A 21,590-nucleotide genomic window follows, 5' to 3' on the forward strand; every position below is an offset into this window, starting at 1 on the left:
AATTTGAAGGCTCTTTCTCAATGTAATAATGTTACCATTCCCTGTTACAATTTGTATCGGGAACACTAAACTTTAATTAACTATATAAATAGAAGTAGTTAAGGATAGGGAACAAAAAAGCCAAGCAAAACAGGGGAGAAAAAAAAAAACCCTAACAGTTTGTTATCCAATTTGGAAATGGGCAGCTACCGCGGGGCTGCTCGCTGTAATTCTTCCTGCTGGGACCACAGCGGGCTGAGCTGACAAGCGTCCCAGCAAATCACAGGCCGGAACTCGCATGGCTGTGCTTCCCAACTTGGGGACAGATGTCCTTTGAATACCGGCAACTGAATGCCGGGCTCTTGGTGCCCTTTGACAACCTCTGCCCTTTGCGACTTTTCTCTGAGATTCAAGAAACTAAGGGGTGGGAGGTTGGGGGGGGGGCTTCCTAGTGGGTGCACAATCCAGGGAGTGTCTCCCCAAGACAACGCAAATAGCCCCAGGCTAAGTGTCAGCTTCCCTTTCCTCAAGGGCTTCCTTCCCGTGCACTGTCTAAAAGGAACACCCCAGGCTCGGCTTGGAACCTCTCCCCACCATGGGGCCCGCAAGCTCCAGTTTCCCTCCTACTGCCTCTTCTAGAAGAACCTCACCACCACACAGTCCCCTCAAGGCGGCTGGCCCTCAAGAGCTCGGCTTTCAGTCAGAGGGAGAGCCGGGGGCTTAACTGTAGGTTCCTAAGATTGCACCCAGCCCATAGGAACAAACTTCAGGCCAACACCCTCAAAACGTCATTTCTCCACCACTCTGAGACACCCGTACAGACATCTAAACCTTTCTTTTCAAAAAAAAAAAAATAGCTGGACGTCTCTGACGCAGAGCTTACAACTCTAGTCTGTCCCGGACACACAACAGGAAGCGATGAGAGCTTTTGGAAGGTGTGAAGCAGACAATTTACAAGACCCTGCAAACCCAAGCGGGTAGGGTGTTTGCCTTGCATGTGGCTGACCTGGGTTCGATTCCTCCATCCCTCTCGGAGAGCCCGGCAAGCTACTGAGAGTATCCCGCCCGCACAGCAGAGCCTGGCAAGCTCCCTCATGGCGTATTCAATATGCCAAAAACAGTAGCGACAAGTCTCACGATGGAGATGTTACTAGTGCCCGCTCGAGCAAATCAATGAACAACGGGAAGACAGTGCTACAGTACTACAGTGCAGACCCAGGCAAAAGCTGTGACCCAGAGTTGAGGTGGCAGCTCAGGGCATGGGTGTGGGTCCAAGGGTGGTCATGTGCAGATCCGGTGCCATGTGGCTGGTTTCTTTCACTTGACACCTCCAATCCTCACATCAGCCATGGCAGTGAAACAGTCCTCCCAAAGCAGTGACCCAGTGACCCTGGCCCGCCCTCGTTCTCCCAACAGGCTCACTGAGAGTCGAGTCGTTACAACACACCACACTGATAACAAGTGTCGCCCCTTAAATGGTACCTACTTAAATGGCACCTCCTGACTGCAAGTGACTCAAGTCTGCATTTAAGTAGTTAGGCTGGTCCTTCATTTCAGAGCTTAAAAATACCTCACAGCTTATCTAGTCCCGACCTTCTCAAGCTGCAGACTGCAAAGAAGTGGAGAGCAAAAGGAAAAAAAAAAAGGCAACCATAAAAGATTTCTGGAACACATAAAGACCAAAAATGAATTCAAAATCAAATAAGTAATGCATCAAAAGTAGTTGGAGACAGCGCTCACCCAGGCGAAAGGGGTGGCAAGTAGGGAAAGGTTAAGAAGCTCTCATCGAAAACGTTTCCCCTCCATAACCCTGTGCCCGCGACCTCAACTGGGAAGGTCAGAAGTGGGGGGGTTGGGGGCGGGGTGCATCCTCTCATCTGGGTGTGTGACTGCATTAAGTTCCACTGTGCTTACTGCATACATTTAGCCCTTGATTTTTTTTTGCCTGCAGCCACTGTTAAAAATTACAGATCTAGGGCTGGAGAGAGGGAGCAAAGGTTAAAGGGTGTGTCAAGCCTGTGGCTGTGACTGTGACCGCTGTCCACTGTCCACATCCTGACACCATCAGGCATGGCCCCTGCAGAGTCAGGTGTGGACCAAAAGCAACCGAGAAACTGACTCGCAGTCATGTTTAATAAGCCAGGTTCAGGGGCTGGAGCAATAGCACAGCGGGGAGGGCAGTTGCCTTGCACGCGGCCGACCCGGGTTCGATTCCCAGCATCCCATATGGTCCCCCAAGCACCGCCAGGAGGAAATCCTGAGTGCAAAGCCAGGAGTAACCCCTGAGCATCACCAGGTATGATCCAAAAATAAAAAATAAATAATTTTTTTAAAAAAATAAGCCATGTTCAGTTTCGTTTCATGCCATATGTGTTTTTGATGGTAATCCTGTGTGCAAATTCTTCTTTCTCAAAGTGAATGCCTGCAAGCCCCATAAAACCCAGCCTACGTGTTTGCAGGTCAACCTGTGGAATGATAACAGGGACTTTCTGTGCCCAGGTGTGTAATAGTGTGAAAGCAAAGCCTCAGAAAGCAAAACCAAGCCTCCCCCTACAAATGGTCCATCTCCCATTCCCTGGCCAGGGAAGAGAAGCCGGAAGCTTCTCTTCACTGCTTTTGCCTTGAGTCAGGCCCTGAGGGAAGGATGATCTCCAGCATCTGCTGTGGGGCCCAAGCCTGTTTCTCCACCTGGGAGGCCTGGGGACCACAGTTCAGGCTTCAGACCCAAACCTGGCCACCCTCGTCTGTGCCGGTTGCATGGTAGTGTTCCCTGGGGCGCATCCATCACAGGATCTGCAGAGTGATGAGCCGGGGGGGGCAGTCTGGGTGGCCCCTGGTGCTGCCCTGGCTCCAGCTGTGTCCTAGAGCCCGCCCTCCATCCTTTCCCACTCGAGCTGCTTCCATCTGGAAGACGGTAAGCTGGACTAGGGCGGCCACCTTCAAATCGAGGCCTCCTCAGGCTCCACAGAGAAAAGGAAATTGTTAACTTACATCTTCATATGGGGGAGGGGGGAGACTATTTTTTTGGTTGAGATCATTGGAAGTTACACAGAAAAGCTATCTGGGGCAGGGTCGAAGCAACAGGACAGCGGGGAGGGCGCTTGCCCTGCACACAGTCAAGTTCAATCCCCAGCATCCCATATGGTTCTTCAATCACTCAGGAGTGATTCCTGAGAGCAGAGCCAGGAGCAAGCCCTGAGCATTGCTGGGGAAGCCCCCCACACAAAATAAATAAATAAAAAGAAAGAAAAGAAAAGAAAAGAAAAGAAAAGAAAGGAAAGGCTATCTGGGGTTGGAGAGAGAGTGCTTGCCTTGCCTGCAACTTAGTTTCACCCCTGGCACCTTAATATGGTTCCACACATATTCCATGGGTGACCCCTGAGCAGGTGTGGCCCAAACACAGAAGGAAAGAATGAAAGAAAAAGGAAAGCTGTCTAGCATAAGCTTGCCATGATTTTCTGTTTTATTTTACTTTTTGAGGAGCCAGAGATGGAACCCATGGCCTCATACACACATTGCAACTGCTCCGCCACTGAACTATGTCCCCAGCCTTGAGAAAGAAAGAGAGAGAGAGACAGAGAGAGAGACAGAGACAGAGAGAAGAAGACTGAGAGAGAGAGAGAGAGAACAATTAATTTACTAAACACTTTCTGTGCACAGGGCATTCTTGAATGGAGACAGAGACACTAAGATAAACCATAGATAGTTCTGAGTCTGCAGCAGCTACACTTTTGAGAAAAGTCCTTCCCATGGAAAACAGACCAACACAGACACACAAGACAATTCACTTTGGGAAGACGGAGACGCTGAGTAGGAGGAAACTATCATTAATGTGCCCAGAAAGAGGGAAATACCACGCTCAAGAAAGAAGAAAGGAGCTATTTGTTAAAATCAAGAACTAAACAAAAGAACTCCCAGATTAATGACCTTAGAGCCGGGGGCCACAGAGAGAGCCCAGTGGGCTGCGCACAGTCTCAGCAGGCCAGACATATGGGTTGATCCAGATACCACATAGCCCCTACCAACACACCCATGAGTGACCTGGGAGCCACTGAGTGCCACTGGGCTTGGCCCATTATCAAAAGTAATTACAGCAAAAAAAAAAAAAAAATTTGAAAGATGAAACAGAACTCAACCGGAGGACAGATAGCACACACATACACACACACACACACACACACACGATGAAAAGCAGTAAGGAACATAGAATAATTAATGACCAGTTCAGGACACCCCAAGTCCTAATAAGTGAAAGGACAAAGAACAAAGAACAAAATAAATAATGAGGAGAATCTGTTACTAAGTTAACTCAATAACTGTTCTTCAGAGCTAAAGGACCTAAGGTCACCAGGTTTACAGGTTCATTATGGAGGGAGAGAGGGAAGGAGTGAGAAAAGAAGGAAGGGAAAGAGGAGGGAGAAGAAAAGAGTATTTTACAGAGGAGAAAAAATTAGGTCATATCCCCCAAATCAGAAATCCAAAGGACTTTGAACTTTTCAGCCGACTTCTTGGAAGATTAAAAAAAAAAAAGGACGCTCAAGTGGGTCTGGAGAGACAGTACAGCAGGTAAGGCACCACCAGGAGTGACCCCAGGACGCAGAGCCAGGAGTGGCCCCAAATAAACAAAAAGGCATGGATGGGCGTGAGCGAGTATGGGCAGAACCAACCTATTTTTCCGGTTTCAAAACTTGTCTTCCTCAGCGCCCTTTTTCATGGAGCCTCAAAAGAGATGTTGCACAGAACTGAAGTCATAAATCAAGAAAGAAAAAAGGGACAAAAAAGACAAGAATGTCCCACAGCAGTGAGGTGACGCACATCCGCGCCACAACCGGGAAATCCCAGATTCTCCTGGCCAAAAAGGCTGCCGGGTCATAGAGTAACATCGAGCAGAAACGCCACGCCAGAAGAAATCAAGGGTGGGCATGGAGTGATAGTACAGCGGGTTCTGCATTTGCCTTGCAACGTGGCCGACCTGGGTTCGATCCCCGGCATCCCACAGGGTCCCCCAAGCACCACCAGGGGTGATCCCTGAGTGCAGAGCCAGGAGTAAGCCCTGAGCATCACCGGGTCTGGGTGAATGTCGAGAGAGGAAACTGACAGTGGCACAGATAATGCTTTATTAGAGTCAGTTCCGGCACCTCCACTGGCAGCCACTTGGCTTCCCACCCAGCAGAGAAGTCACCAAGGTCGCCCAGGTCTCCCAGGTCACCCGCAACAGGCTATTCTGGGAGAGCCACGGGCACTTAATCTTCATTACAGGGCTTTGTTAAAGGTCCCCTATTTTGGGCTGGAGCAATAGCACAGTGGGTAGGGAGTTTGCCTTGCACGCAGCCGACCCGGGTTCAATTCCCAGCATCCCATAGGGTCCCATGAGCACCGCCAGGGATAATTCCTGAGTGCAGAGCCAGGAGAAACCCCTGCGCATCGCCGGGTGTGACCCAAAAAGCAAAAAATAAAAAAAAATTAAAAAAAATAAAGTTCTCCTATTTTATGACTAGTCGTTCCTCTCTTACGGTGCCTCCTTTTTTAAGTTAAGCTGTATTATAAATATATGTATAGGAAAACAAAACCATCGTCTACACAGAAGGCTGAGCCACTAGCTGCAGTTTCGGGCAACTGCGGGGAGTCATCTAAACATCTGCTCCACGGACCCGAACGACGACACACACACAGTAAAGCAGCAAATTAAAGGCCAAGGAAAGAACAGAAACAACTGTTAACGCAAGGGAGAACAGAAAGTTCTGCAGGAAAGGAAAAGAGATCAGAGAAGGCGCACGGCGCAACAACTGGGTGCTATGGTCCTATAAATTAAGTAAACATTAAATATTGACACATCCAAACTCACTATAGGACTACAAAGGGGAAGTGAGGAGCCTGAAGAATTGGGAGGGGGGGTGCTAGGATCAGGTGCAGAGAGAGAACAAAGGAAGCAAAGGAAAATCGAAAATGGAGCACCACCAGCAGCTTAGTCAGAAACACGGAGTACGCCAGAGAGAGAGCGAGCACTCATGACAGAGGAGGTGTTACGTTCCAGCCTTGCATACAGCAGATCCTACTGCTCTGGAATGATCGGTAAGCACAGAGCCTGGAGTCGCCCCAGCACCACTGGGCATCACCCAAAAGAGAGGAAAGGGGAGGACGAAGAAGGGTAGAAGAAAGAGAGAGAGAGCAGGAGAGTTAAGGGCCAAAAACATTGCACAGAAGACAAGGTTAGGACACTTGCCTTCCATGCGGCCAAGCCAGGGTCCATCTCCTGCCATCCCACATGGCGCACTGAGCATTGTCAGAAGTGATCTCTGAGTGCAGAGTCAGGACTGGTAACCCCTGACCAGCACCAGGTGTGGCCCCCCAAAACAAAACAAAACAAAAACAAAACAAAAAACAGAAGGAAGGAAAGAAAGGAAGAGCTAAAACCATTATTCATGGTTGCCCATATGGAAAGAAGTAAAAAAAAAATTTTAACATGACCTCTTTAAATTATAAAACCACTTTACACTTCATGTTCATTAACTTCAAAAAGTATATACATGTGTGCGCATGTCAAGTCACCGACCACCTGCCAATAAAGGTTTTTCAAATTATAAATCTGTGGCCCATTCGTATGCTGTGAAATCAATTCAATTAAGTCACAATCTCCATTTCTAAAAATCAATGCCAACAGAAGGGAGAGTGATTAACAGTGCCACTGGGCGGTTTGAGTTTTTCACGAAACCTTCACACACACACACACACACACACACACACACACACACAGAGTTCATATGCAGTGTCAAAATCCCAGCTCTAACCTACACTGTATTCATAATTACATTTAGTCTTGTTTTCAAGTGTACCTTGATTTTTAAAACAGAAAATGTAACAGCTAATGAAAATGTTCTTTATTTTACATGGCGAATGAAGGACGGTCATGCAGATACAAGTTCATGCAAGTTCACTCCTATACCAGTAAAGCCTAAATCCTCGGTGCTTTTAATGAGCAACTCTAATACGCGAGTCCAAAACAGACTAACAGCACACACCCAAAAACAGCATAGAATTCAGTCACCCAAATAATTTTATAATGTGTCGTACTTCCACTTCTTAAGTGACCTTTTTAAGTTGTCACTCTGACTAATTTTCAATTTTCTGGTGCACAAAAACACTTAAACAGAAGAAACTATTTCTAAACACAGTCTGGAAACTAAAAGTTCCAACATGCAATGCATGCACCAGAGACCATGTACAACTGGGGACAGCACCATCCTCCACTTTCAATATTTTACAAGATTCCCCCCCCCCACACACACGCACACACACTTTGCAGAAAGGAAAAACCAGGCAAGAGGCTACAACTTTGATGTTCTTCTCTGAGGGCCCAAACTTGACCCATTTTTTCTGTTAACTTAGTAGGATATACATGAATACTGCATTAGATGTTTACCCTACAATTCTTTTCCATACAAGAATCTAGAACAAAAACTTGGCTGGAGAGATTAAGGGTTAAGGCACGCCTGCCTTGCCCACAGCTGATCCTGGTTTTATCCCTGGTACCACATCTGGTTCCCCAAGTATGACCACAAGTCATCTCTGAGCACAGAGCCAGAAGGCCTGAGCACCACCAGGCGCGGCCCCCCTCTTCCCTCAGGGCCCCCCAAAAGCATCTGCTTTTGTTCAGGAGTGTTTCTGTGTGTCCATCTGACACGAGAAATGAATGAGTGCAGTAGCTACTTCTGGTTTTTGGAGAGGTGTGGGCAGGGGCCAAGGAAAATTGAAAGGAAGACTTCATTACGTATCTGTTAAAAACCCCGCTTTTTAAACTACTGCCCATTCTGACCAAGTAAAGGGTTTTTTGTTTGTTTGTTTTTGTTTTTTGTTGTTGTTTTGCTTTTTGAGTCACACCCCGCCATGCACAGGGGTTACTCCTGGCTCTGCAGTCAGGACTTACTCCTGGTGATGGGAACTTACTCAGGGAACCATATTAGGATGCTGGGAATCGAACCTGGGTAGCCGTGTGCAAGGCAACCACCCTACCCACTGCGCTATCATTCCAGCCCCCAAGTAAAGGTTCTTATTCCCTTTCGCCCTCACTCTACACCCTATCCTGGAAGCCTGCTGGCACACCCACAATTACCCCGAAGGAGTTTGTCACAGGTATGCTTTCACTTTCTTCGACAAAAGATTTCCTCCAGGTCTGCAAACAAGCCCTGAGGGCCCACAGGGTCCTTTCAAGTGCCTGTCTGCAGGTGGCCACGTGTCTGGGTCACTTGGAGTCCTTGCTTCCCAAAGCCCCATCCCTCTTACCAAGGGCCCACACCAGCTATGAGCCATGTGCCCTTCAGAGGCTGCAACACAAAGGAAGTCAAGGAACATGGGGAGGAGCCAGGCAATTAGCAAGGAACATGGTACAAGTGAGGGCAGAAGTACCATCTACACCATCTACTGCAAACGGCGCTTCATTTTCTCCTCACAGCTTCCAAATGTCAGAGTCTCTGGCAAAGATTCCTGGTTCACAGTTATATCTTTGAACCCCTGAGCTAAGCATGATATCCACGTGGCCTGAATCTCTGAACTTCCCGTGTGGCAGTGCAATGGTATTTTAAGAGCCAAATTCCGATACATCTACACCTTTCACAGCAGCAACCAGTACACACGTGAACTATTAACCTGGAGTTCTGTGGTATGTCACACAGGGCTTAGAAGATTAAATAGAATCTTAGCATTTCAGGAGCCTCATGATCTTTCAGTCATCAAAATGCAGACATAGCTTTGATTCCTTAAAAGAGGAAAAAATTGAAAGCTAAGCCTGTCTGTTCCTTCTCCCAGAAATCAAAGCCCTTTTAACTTAAGTGACTGAAAAGTTCCCCCCTCACACCCCAGTCACTAAAATTTTCTTATTTATTTATTTATTTTGGTTTGGGGGCCACACCGTCGATGCTCAGGGTTTACTCCTGGCATGCTCGTGACACCATATGGAATGCCAGGGACTGAACCCGGGTTGGCCATGTGCAAGGCAAGGGCCCTACCCACTATACTATCTCTCCGGCCCCTCACTTTAAAATTTCTATTAAGGCAATTTCAGGGAGTTTTCAGAAGAAAAAAAAATCCTAATTTTCAACTTGACACAGGTTTGCCAAAATCCACTTACAGCCCTCTGCCATGTCAAACCTCAGACATCCGAGGTATAATAATATTCCAAGAAATAATATTGTCATCTTGCCCTGCGCTCTATCCCCAAACAAATGGTCAAAATGAACTGCAAACACAAATGGAAGCACTGTTGCAATTAATCAACCCAGAGCCCCAGGGACTATTTGTTTCTATTTTTAAACCAGCTATCTCTTTAAGGGAAAGTCTGGGGAAGAAATATGAAACCCAGCTGCATAATGAAAATCAAAATGCATTTGGTGTCTCCATCACTGCAAAAAGGGTAACCCTCACCTACAAATAGCCCCCATCCTGTTGATTCTTTCTGCAAAAGGAAAGAACAGGCAGAATGCCATGGGAAGGGCCCTTCCAACGCTCAAAGAATCCTATCTGTCAACAGAGGCCCTTGGCGCTACTCTTAAAACTCCAGATAAAGGGAAACTCCAACAAGCAAGCAGAAGGATAAATCCTTCGATCGCCCTCCAAACGTTTAAGGCTCCCGATGGGTGACTGAAGCCCTGAAAAATGATCAACCGGTTATTTACAATTTCTCACCAACTGCCTCCTGCTCTCATTTCTTTCCAAATTCCACAAAATTAAATCTGCTTCGCTCCACAAATGACAAAGCTCCATTTCATTAAGTAGTAGCAAACAGTAGAAGCTCCTTATGGTGAACGAGCAGGGGCCAAACCATCAAGGAAAAAGGGAAGCAAAAGCTATAAATCAGAGTGAGAATTTGCCACCTGTGCACTGGACTTGAAAGTGACCTCACAGGCTTAGATTGTGTTGGGGGGGTAAAAACCTTGGCCATGCAGGCATCCATCCATATTTTACCGGATGTATTGACTATTACCCTAACATATATGACTGCCGTGCAACAAATGTATCTAAAATACTAGAACAATTTAAAATGTATCTAAAGCATTAGATACATTTCCAGGGGACATTTACTAGATGCAATCATTTATCCAATTCTTACAGGACACATTTACAGAAGGCAGCCAGTACTGCAAAGTATCCAATGTAGCTTTTGACTTATTACTGACACCTGATGCCCCTAAGAATCAGCATCAGGTCCTCCCACCCCAAATATTTACAGATTTTAGAAATCCAGGAGCTCAGCCCCCCCCCATCACGTGACACTTCATACTATTCATGGCAAGCAATACAAAAGAAATTATTTTGCATCTTCTAAAGGGCAGGCTGGGGTGGTGGTGGGAAAATTAAAGTAATAGTGATGGGAAGGTGCAATGGTGGTGGGATTGGTGGTGGTCAAATATTGACAGTAAACAATCATTGTGAACAACCTTATGAAAAATTAAGGAATTTTGAAAAAATTAAAATTTAAAAAAGTAATGTGGAGTTCATCATACCTGCTTCAATCAGCTTAATCTGTGGCTGAATAAACAGCAGTACTCCTACATTTAAAAAAAAATTGCAGCAGGTAATGGAATATTCATATTCGCAAACTGGATAAAAATATTTGACCTTCACAAAAAAAAAAATCCCCACTCTTACCTACTGATAATCCTTTCTTCCCAATTTAGCAAAACTGTGTGTGATAATACTGCATGATTACAAAAATGAAAGCATGTGCTTCCTTAATAAAGCAACAAGTCCAAATTGAGAGTTTCCAGTGAAATCTCTGAAAGTTTTTTTTAACCACTAAATTGCAGTGCATCAATCAACAGGTGACTTTTACAAACACACCCACATGCTCATTTCCAAGTGGTCTTAATTTAGTGAAATCTCCCGGGTTTCTCCCCCCCCTCCACACACACACACACACACACACACACACACACACACACACACACACACTCTTCTCTATTTTTACAAGTTTCCGCATTGCTCTGTTTAATGAATTCCGACCCTATGTTTGGGGGTGGGGGGCTTACTCGAAAAATGCCAAATATTCTAATTATTTTAGGGCATTTTCCCATAGAACAGAATTAATAAGGCTCCAACAGTTACCACTTTTCAAATGCAAATCTGTTGCCCTCCAGTAAAAGGAGCCCCCTTTTAAACATCCGCCCAATGCCTACACAACTCCCGTGCGACTTTTGTTTCCTTAAAAATGAAAATTCACACATTGCATTGCATGCATTCTCTCCAGGCGCACCATCAACAACAAAAATTTCGACTGATCCAAACCTGAACTTGCATCGTATAAAACTGTTTTCTCTGCTTTCTTAAAGTCGGAGGGGGAGGGGGGAGCGACTGTCGCCCGCCCCTCGACTGACACAAAAAGTTCCTCCCCCAAAACAGTTCTAGCTACTTGAAGCTCAACGGTGCAAAGCGCACTGAGGGGCTAGGTTTTGAGAGAGTCAGTTTTCTCATCTGTAAAATGTGGCCGCGGGACTCATGAAGGGAACCCAGCGGGACCTCCTCCTGGTCTGGAGGCCGCCAAGCCTGTGCCAGGGGCCCTGCCTAAATGCCACCCAGGATGGGAGGGGACCCGGAGGGGGGTGGCGCAGTGGGAGGAGAACTTGGACTTGCAGCCGCTTCACCCAGGAACAGGCAACAAACTTGAAAGCGTCGCTCGTAACAATGAGGGGTGGGGGAACGTGGGTTTCGGCGGGGACCTTGGGATGGGGGTGGGAGGATGCTAGCGAGCCCTCCCCTCTTTCCGGGCTCAAACTTAGCCAGGAGCCCGACGGACCCGACCCCCCGTCCCCCCGCCTGCCCGCCCTCTCGGTGCCCGTGTTTTACCTTTCTCCCTGTTTGGTATTGGAAGGAGGCGGGTGCAGGACCGTTTGATTCCCTTCCATCTCCACCACGCACTTGGTGTTCAGTTCCAGTTCTGAAAAGCCACAAATTTAAAAAAAAAAAAATTGGGGTGGGGTGTGGAGCGGGGGTCGAGGGGTGGGAGTGAGCCGGGAAGGTGGCCGAGTGGAGCATCCGCGCGCCCAGCCCGCCGCGCCCCGCGCCCCGCGCCCAGTGCCGTGCCCGAAGCCCCGCGCCCCGCGCCCAGGGCAGTGCCCGAAGCCCCGCGCCCCAGCGTCCAGCCCCAGCGCCCCAGCCCGGCGACCCTGCGACCCTGCGACCCTGTGTCCCCGTGCCACGCCCCAGCCCCGCGCCCCCCCCACCCCGCGCCCCCCACCCCGGGCCCAGCCCAGCCCAGCCCCGCGCCCCCGCGGCCCGCGGGGAGGCGGCGGCCGGGGCGCCCGCCCGGAGCTGCCGGCCCCCGGCGGGCAGGGGCGGGCGCCGCCTCCGGCCCGGCCCTCGGAGCCCCCGGCGCGTCCCCGGGGGCGGCCGGCCGCCGAGCGGGAGGAAGGGGCCGAGACGCCGCGCGGAAGGCTGCTCACCTCGCCGGTTCAGGGGCCGGACGCGGACGGCAACTTTTACCTTGGTGCCCGACATGGTGGCGGCCCCGCGCCCCGCCGCCGCCCGGGAGCTCGTGCAGGCAGCGCCGAGGCGCGCGGGCCATCCCGGGGGAAGCGGCGCGACGCGGGGCTCGTCCGGGCCCGGGGAGGGGCGGGCGGCGGGGCGGGGCGCGGCGCGGCGGAGGCGGCGGCGGCGGCGGCGGCGGCGGCGGCGGGAGGCGGCGGGAGGCGGAGGCCGCGCGGGCGCCCGGACGCTGGCGCCGCTCTAGCCCCGCCGAGCGCGCCGCCGCCCCGGCCCTGCGCCGCCATGTTCCGCGCGCCCCGGCCCGGCCCGGCCGGCCCGACCCGACCGCGCCGCCGCCGCCGCTGCCGCCGCCGCCTCCCGGGTCTCCCCGGGCCCGCCGGACCGCGCCGACCCGCGCACGGACGCTCCGGGCCCCGCGCTGCAACCCCCCCTCCCCCGCCGGTGCACCTCCCGCGGAGAGTGTGTGTGCGTGCGCGTGTGTATGTGTCTATACGTGTGTGTGTGCGCGTGTGTGTGCTCCTGCACCGCCCGCGGAGTGTGTGTGTGTGTTTGTCAACAAATACTCCCGCGCTGCCCCCCCCCCGATGTGCACAGCCCGCGGAGAGTGTGTGTGCGTGCGCGTGTGTATGTGTCTATACGTGTGTGTGTGTGCGTGTGTGTGCTCCTGCACCGCCCGCGGAGTGTGTGTGTGTGTGTGTGTGTTTGTCAACAAATGCTCCCGCGCTGCCCCCCCCCAGATGTGCACAGCCCGCGGAGAGTGTGTGTGCGTGCGCGTGTGTATGTGTCTATACGTGTGTGTGTGCGTGTGTGTGTGCTCCTGCACCGCCCGTGGAGTGTGTGTGTGTGTGTGTGTGTTTGTCAACAAATGCTCCCGCGCTGCCCCCCCCGGGTGTGCACAGCCCGCGGAGAGTGTGTATGCGTACGCGTGTGTGTGTTCCTGCACCGCCCGCGGAGAGTGTGTGTGTGTGTGTGTGTTTGTCAACAAATGCTCCCGCGCTGCACCCCCCTGGGTGTGCACCGCCCGCGGAGAGTGTGTGTGCGTGCGCGTGTGTATGTGCGTGTGTGTGCTCCTGCACCGCCTGCGGAGTGTGTTGTATTGTGTGTGTGTGTGTGTTTGTCAACAAATGCTCCCGCGCTGCACCCCCCTGCTTGTGCACCGCCCGCAGAGAGTGTGTGTGCGTGCGTGCGTGTATGTGTTCCTGCACCGTGCGCAGAGAGTGTGTATGTGTATGTGTGTGTTTGTCAACAAATGCTCCCACGCTGCCCCCCCTCCCCCGGGTGTGCACCGCCCGCAGAGAGTGTGTGTGTGTGTGTGTGCTCGCGTGTGTGTGTTCCTGCACCCCTGGGGAGTGTGTGTTTGTCAACAAATGCTCCCAGGCTGCCCCCGGGCGTGCACCGCCCGCGAAGACAGACTGTGTGTGTGTGTGCGCGCGCGCGCGCGTGTGCATGTGTGCACGCATATGTTCGTGTATGTGTGTGCACGCGCGTGTGTGTGTTCTGCACCGCCCGCGGAGAGTGAGTGTATGTGTGTGTGTTTGTGTTTGTCAACAAATGCTCCTGCACTGCCCCCCCCCGCCCCGTGCACCTCCCGTGGAGAGTGTGTGTGGGTGTGCGCGCGCGCGCGTGCGTGCATGCATGTGTGTTCCTGCACCGCCTGCGGAGAGAGTGTGTGTTTGTTAACAAATGCTCCCCCGCTGTCCCCCGGGGCGGTGGTGTGTGTGTGTGTGTGTACAGATGCTCCCACGCCGCGTCCAGTTTCCCTTCCTGTCACTCTTCCCTGGCGCTCGCCGCAGGCCCCAGTAGTGCCCAGTGCGCCGGGACGTCCCCTCGCCCCTTGACCAAGAATTCCAGAAAAGCCACCGTTTCGGTCCTGCTACTGCCAGCGGGGAACCCGGTCAGAGGAAGCTGGTGGAGGGCCCCGCGTTCGACAAGTGCTCCTGGGGGCGCCAACCCGCTGCCACTCTTTTTTCCCCCCATTTTTCTCTCCCACTCCTCCCCCCACCCCTGCCCCGACGCGTACAAAAGTCGGGGGTGAAGGTGGAGCCTTGCATGTGTGGGAGCTCTGGGTGCCATGGCTGGGCCTGGAGGAGAAGAAAATCCGAATTCCAGAACTTGAATCTTCCCGGGAGGTTGAAATGTGGCAATGCAAGCTGGCTGAGATCTCTTTAGAGGGCCGCTGCCCCCAGTTTGAGTTCGGCCCAGGAGTCAGGTTATCCATCCTGCACCCCCACCCCCGCCCCTCACCCCTCACTTGCAGACACTCGCCCTCCGACATCTGTTGCAACGCAGGAGATTTAGTTTTGTCTCTTGCAATGCAGGAGATTTGGTTTTGTCTCCAGAGGAACCTGTTGTGAACTTGACTTCCTGGGTCTTTCTTCCTTTATCTTTCCTCAGGCGGGCTTAATGCAGCGCCCCTGTGAAAGGTCTGGGCATCGTTGCCCCCTACACAGTGCCACTACCAAAAGCCAGCCCGCCCCACCCCGTCATTTCACCTGTTCCACGGATGCGCCCTCAACACCTGTCCTGGGGAGGCGCTGTGCAGGCTCATTGGTGCCGCAGTGCTGAACTTTAATGTTCGTAAAAGGATCCTTCTTCTGAGCCCCTCTCCTCGCTGTACCCGAATTTTCAAGCTTCTACTTCTCTGAACTCTCAATATTCAGTTTCCAGATTGATTTCTCATGATATCGATTTTTTGTTTTGTCTTGTCTTGGGGTCACACCCAGCAATATTCAGGGGTTGTTTTTTTTTTTTGCTTTTTTGCCTTTTGGGTCACACCCGGCAATGCACAGGGGTTACTCCTGGCTCTGCACTCAGGAATTACTCCTGGCAGTGCTCAGGGGACCATATCGGATGCTGGAAATCGAACCCGGGTCATCCACATGCAAGGCAAACACCTTACCCGCTGTGCTATGACTCCAGCCCCACTGGGGTTATTCCTGGCTTTGCATCAGGAATTTCTACTGGTGCTGGGTGTGGGGGGACCAGATGAGATGCCAGGGATCAAACAAACCTGGGGTGGGAGGATGGGGGGTCCCCTGTGAAAGGCAAATATCCTACCCGCTGCACCATAACTCCAGCCCTGATACCGATTTTGATTCTTTGATCATGCTTGCAATTCCATTGTTAAAATAAAAAAATAAGCCCTCCTCGGTTACCAGAGAGATAGTACAAGGATTGATTGAGGTGCTTGCCTTGTACGTGGCCAACTCCTGTGTCATCTCCAGCACCTCCCATGGTCCCCAAAGCAACTGCCAGGAATGATGCCTGAGCATCATTCCGCCATTACTGAAAGTTCTTCACCCAGTCACAGTCTCTTCTCATACCACATTCCATCCCTGTGCTAAGCCTTTGTCCCCTAGTTTATACCAAGTGACTACAGTGGATGGAATCATGCCTCCCAAATCTACATCCTAATGCCCCAGGCCCTGTGAATGGGACCTTATTTGGAAATAAGGCCTTGGTTCTAGTTCTTTTATGAGATTGAGTCCTGGTAACAAGAATCAAGAGCCCTGAGGCTGGGGTGATAGTACAGCGGATAGGGCATTTGCTTTGCATGTGGCTGACCAGGGTTCAATCCCCAGCATTCCATATGGTCCCCCGAGCAACACCAGGAGTAATTCCTGAGTACAGAGCCAGGAGTGACCCCTGTGCATCGCCAGTGTGATCCCAAAAGCAGAAAAACAAGAATCAAGAGCAGGAGTCTCTGAGAAGGCTTCAAATCTGTCCTCTTTTGCAGAACCTCAAAGTTTTTTTTTCCTGGCATGGTAGGAAGCTGCCACGCCCAGCACATGGGCTAGGATGCATGAATGAACCAGCGCAGCCTAGCTAGGCTAGTGGAAAAGGACATTTGTGAAAATCTCCTGCAATATTAACAGAGCTGCTGGTAAGATGGCAGGTGTGTCCGTGTCTGTTTCTTAATTTGGGTAGAGAAACTTTGTCTCTGTACAAGTTTAACATTATGGAGTCTGGGTAAAGAGATCCAAGATCTCTTGCAACTTTTCTAAGAAGCTAAACTCACTTTTGTTTTGCTTTTTCAAAAGAGGGTTTAATGAGCTGTTTGTTGCAAGTTGAGCCTTCTGTGTTATTGTATTCACACATTGAGCTTAGTGGGCATCTGTGCTACTTTCCCATCAAATTTGCTGTGCTCCCACTGGACTGTTAGTACAAAGAAATTTGGAGGTGCCCCTCAGGTTGTAATAAACAATATAAAATAAACTACTCAGTTCCTCCTAAGGGGGAAGACTTGGAGGGTGAGTAGGAAACTGGGGACAAGAGTTGGAGGAAAGGTCACACTGGTGGTGGGATTGATGTCGGAATATCGAATGCCTGAAACAACTGAGTTATTAAGGACTTTATAAATCACAGTGTTTAAAGTTCATGATCACGATCATCCTATCATTCGTCGATTGCCTCGATCAGGCATCAGTAACGTCTCCTTTGTCCTAGCCCTGAGATTCTAAAAGTTCCACATTCAAGGCTCTTTCAGGGTGAGGAGAATCAGACCCATCATTGTTACTGGTATTTCGCATATTGGGTACGCCACGGGAAGTTTGCCAGACTCTGCCATGTGGGCAGGTTACATTCGGTAGCCTGCCAGGTTGTCCAAAGTTAGAATGAGATAATAAGCTTCCAGGAGCTGGTTTTTATAGTCTCTGGGTCTTGGCCATTGATGGGATTGCACTGCGCAGGGGGCCAGTTGGTGGGTGTGACCCCGGCCTACTGGAAGATGGAGGATCTGGGTGGAGGATGCTCAGCCCCGATCTGACCAGGCTTGGAGATCTCAGCCCCGGGACCCGCATGCCTTTGTTCCTCTGCTGGTACCTTCATGCGTGTGGAGAGTGGTCTCAGCATGGTTGTGGCTGGTTTTGAAGGTCTTCAGCTGCTGGGGCTCTGGTCCCAGGGCTGAGATCTAAGTAAAGTTAGAAAGAAAAAAAAAAAAGAGGGAGACACTAAAAAAGTAGCAGCAGAAGCAGTATAAGCTGTCATAGCTCCTCTTAAAAGTTCTGGAAATGTGGGGCTCTGAGGAACTCATGGATGCCTGATAAAAATACCTCAGGGACCCTGGAACCTCCCAATATGTTTCTTGGTGTGTGTGTGTGTGTGTGTCTTTCCCTTCCCTTTGTTGCTGCAATAACCACCACATACATGTATAGTTTGGGTGCTCACATAATTGGCTACAGTGCTCAGCAGGATCCTCCAGTTTAATTATTGTGCTCACACAGCTGTTTGCTGGGGGTCACACCCATTTAGCCATAAAGCCTGGCATGTTCTAACAGTGGTGCTCAGTGGAGGCTGCACTCCTGGCCACAGAGTCACACAGCCTTAGTTGCTGTTCTCTCACACATCTGACTGGTGTGCTAGAGATTCCACACTCCGTTACCACACTGGAGTCCTAGACAGCAGAGCTGCTTGGCACGTGGGGGTGGTCCCAGGGATCAAACCCAGGGCCTCTCTCACTCTCTCAGGGAAGTTGCTCTAAGCCAGCACTTCTCCACGGGGGAGCAACATGACCCCCTCTGGGACCCAAAGATATTCCAATAAAAATCATTTACATGGGACCAATGCATGAAACTAGAGTGCCAACCTGTAAGGCAGGGGTTTCATAGGAGGAGAACAGGTTGGAAGGGGGCCATGGTTGGCAAAAGGTCAAGAAAGACCACCTCAGGCCATTATCTCTAGTCCCCTGGAATCATCTGATTTCTGAAAGGCACAATTCCAGTCCTAAGTGAGCCGCCAGCTTGAAGTAGAAAGAGCTACGATCCACTTCTACAGAGGGTCCAGGGATCATCTGAAGCAAATAAGTAACTAAATATGAGAGTCTGGAGAAATCTATTTAACAACTGTATCTGTCACCCTAGGTAATCAATATGATAATCAAGAGCTTTCAAATCTCAGTGGCTTGAGGGAACAAGGCCGTCTGGGCCGGGACCAGGCTCAGGGACCAAGAGCAGGCAGTCCTTGGGTTCCCCCTAGCAGTACGGGAACCCCAAGATCTACCACGAGGGACTTTCCAAGCACTAAGCTGGGAGTAGTACCTGAGCACCTCCAGAGAACAAATAAATAAGTAAATAAATCTTCGATTCAATTTTGCTTAAAAAAATATTAAATTGGGGCTGGAGCAATAGGGCAGCAGGTTAAGTACTTGCCTTGCACACAGTTGACCTGGGTTTAATCCCCAGCACCCCATATAGCCTCCGGAGCACTGTCAGGAGTGATCCCTGAGCTCAGCCAGAATTAAGCCCTGAAGACTGCTCAATGTGACCAAAAAAAAAAAATACATTAAACAATAATAGTAAGGGGCTGGAGCGATGGCATTTGTCTTGCACGCAGCCGACCCGGGTTCGATTCCCAGCAACCCATATGGTCCCCCAAGCTCCACCAGGAGTAATTCCTGAGTGCAAAGCCAAGAGTAACCCCTGTGCATTGCCGGGTGTGACCCAAAAAACAAAACAACAATTAAAAAAATAGTAAAAGTGAAGCTTGTGTCCCAATCCACATAGCCCATTCGAGCCTGGTTGTGGCTCTGGTCTCTTCATTTTCCTTCCAGCTCCCAGCCTGGGGAAACAGCGCAGTGCTGGGTCAGTGCCCCGCTGATGGGGCTGGGGACAAGGATCAAGTGGCAGAGTCACACAAAGGCTCTTCAAACGTTGACTCCTAAATAGCACCTATAGCTTCTCAGTCTTCACTGGACAAAGCAAGTCTCGTGGTCCAGCCTAACCCTGGTTGGCCGGAGTGGAGGGTGGGAAGTGGGGGGGAGGGGGGCAGCAAGAAATTCCCCCCATGGAGAATGTGGTGTTGTCATCTGATGAGAAGCAGACACACGAGCGTCTGTCTAGGCGCCCTGGCCTCACAGCCCCTAGAAATTTCATAATCAAACTGCACGATTAGCGCCTGTGGGCACCTTTTGTTCTCTATTTGGTTTTTGTCCTTTGCTGCCGAAATAGCTCCAGATACGCTGAAGGTGAAATGAGGTAATTTTTTTAGACAAGCATCCAGCTAACCACAGGCTGGGGGCTGGTTGCCAAGGAAACCTGGGATGTGATCAGAGGAGGGTACTCTCAGCCGGCTGACCACCACCCTGACCTGGGGGAGGGGACAGAGGCCTGAAGGCATCAATCACCTGGAGCCCTGGATTTAATGAATCATGTCCATGTCCTATCGCCTCCATAAAAAAATAAAATAAAATAAATGCTTGGGAAGAATGTGCTTCGGGGAGCTTGCAGGCTGATGGCTCTGTGTGGAGGGACTGGGTGCACGAATGCCCAGAGGGGTATGACAATTCACACCCCCTCCCAGACACACCCCCCTCAGGGCTTCCTTCTTTTAGCACAGCGGGTAGGGCGCTTGCCTTGCACGCGGCCGACTCGGGTTCGATTCTTCCATCCCTCTTGGAGAGCCTGGCAAGCTACCGAAAGTATCCCACTCGCACGGCAGAGCCTGGCAAGCTCCCCGTGGCGTATTCAATATGCCAAAAACAGTCACAACAAGTCTCACAATGGAGATGTTACTGGTGCCCGCTTGCTCAAATCGATGAACAATGGGAGGACAGTGCTACAGTGCTACTCACCCAGCAACTCTAGGGGACAGAGGGAAGGGGCAGGGCAATGCATGTGCCCTCCCCTTTGAACTGGACCAGGCGACAGGTCCCTGAACCCACCACCATCTAATGCAAAGGCAGGTATGAGTGTCAGAACTGAGTTAAACCAAGGTGGGGGGCCCGGCAGGGGGCCACCAGCTGTGTTTCCTACTAAGTGAACAACTGCTGGGTACAGGAAGAGAATGCACGTGGAGCACAGAAGTCGCCAGTGAGGAGGAAGTAGACAGAAAACAGTGTTTCTGCTCTTAAAAGCTGGGGCTCACTAAGACATTTCTATTTCCGCTTACTTAGCAGCAAAGAGATAGTGGATGAATAGATAGATATTAAATATTGGGGGGGGGTGATAATGAACCATGCCTGGCAATTTTTTAAATTTTTCAATTTCGGGGGGATTATTTTTGGGTCACAACCCACTCCCCTCAGTGATGCTCAGGAGTTGCTCCTGATTCTTCACTCAGGAATCACTTCTGGCAGTGCTCGGGGACTACATGGGATGCCGGGGATCGAACCCTGGTCAGCCACGTGCAAGGTAGATGCACTCACTGCTGGACTATCACTCAGTCCCCAGCCGAGCAATTCTTAGGGCTTACTCTAGACTCTGCGCAGGGAAATATTCATGGCAGTGCTCAGGCAGCAAGAGGCGTTGAACTTGAGTCAGCCAACCGCAAGGAAGTCCCCTGTGCTAGCTCCCTGTCCCTCACAAGTGGCAAATATTCATTAAACATGGACCATTTATCCAGCCCAGTTCCAATCATAAACTATCACCGGGCCTCTAAGAGGTATTATGAATATTATTACTCATGACACTGATCAGTAAAAGCTAAAGATGTTTTCGTGACTCACTCACAGAAGCATTCCTGGGGAGAGTGGAATGGGAGAGGATGGGCGAACAGCCTTACTTCCGAAGCAAGGAGCGGTTTCACTGTAGGGAATAAAGGATTTGCCCTGACTCGCCTATATTCTTCTGGCAAACACACAACAGGAAGATAGGACAGATATGGGCAGAGAGATGGTTCAAAGGGCTGAGAGCATCTTTCCCTGCAGGAGTGCCCCAGCCCTGCCGAGTCTACCCTGAACCCAGCCTATCCAAAGAGTTTGACGTCCTGTGCTCTTTTTTTATTTTTATTTTTTGCTTTTTTTTTTTTTCCTTCGGAAGGGTGTGGTGGTCATACCTGGCAATGCACAGGGGTTACTCCTGGCTCTGCACTCAAGAATCACTCCTGGCGGTGCTCAGGGGACCATATGGGATGCTGGGAATCGAACCCGGATTGGCCACCTGCCAAAGCAAACGCCCTACCCGCTGTGCTATTGCTCCAGTCCCATCCTGTGCTCTTTTGTAAGTCATCTTTGGAGTCCAGTTGAGTTGTTTATGGCTTCAATCTGAAAAGGTTACCTGTCACAGCCATTGTGTATATTGTTTGTTTTGTTTTTGTTTTCCATAGGGCTTGGGAGCCTCTCCCATGTCTGTGCTTGGGGGACTCTGCCATGTCAGGGATGGCACCCAGGGTCCTGCCTGCAGAGCGGGCACTTAACCTTCCAC

The 21,590-nt window shown here is 50.6% G+C and overlaps 1 protein-coding gene across 2 annotated transcripts in view; it reads right to left on the minus strand.

Annotated features, from left to right (window-relative positions):
- The window catches only part of KIF13A (kinesin family member 13A), a 215,353-nt gene extending 202,774 nt beyond the window's left edge, over positions 1 to 12,579 (minus strand). For both annotated transcript variants that reach the window (XM_056132384.1, XM_056132383.1), the window contains exons 1-2: positions 12,411 to 12,579; positions 11,815 to 11,905 (exon numbers count right to left, since the gene is read on the minus strand). In XM_056132384.1, coding sequence (XP_055988359.1) covers positions 11,815 to 11,905; positions 12,411 to 12,465 — 146 coding nt within the window. In that variant the 5' untranslated portion in view covers positions 12,466 to 12,579. The remainder of the gene's footprint in view (positions 1 to 11,814; positions 11,906 to 12,410) is intronic.
- Between the last annotated feature and the right edge of the window lie 9,011 nt (positions 12,580 to 21,590).

This window comes from Sorex fumeus, unplaced genomic scaffold (genome assembly GCF_029834395.1).
Source record: "Sorex fumeus unplaced genomic scaffold, SorFum_2.1 ptg000094l, whole genome shotgun sequence".
Classification (NCBI taxonomy): domain Eukaryota; kingdom Metazoa; phylum Chordata; class Mammalia; order Eulipotyphla; family Soricidae; genus Sorex; species Sorex fumeus.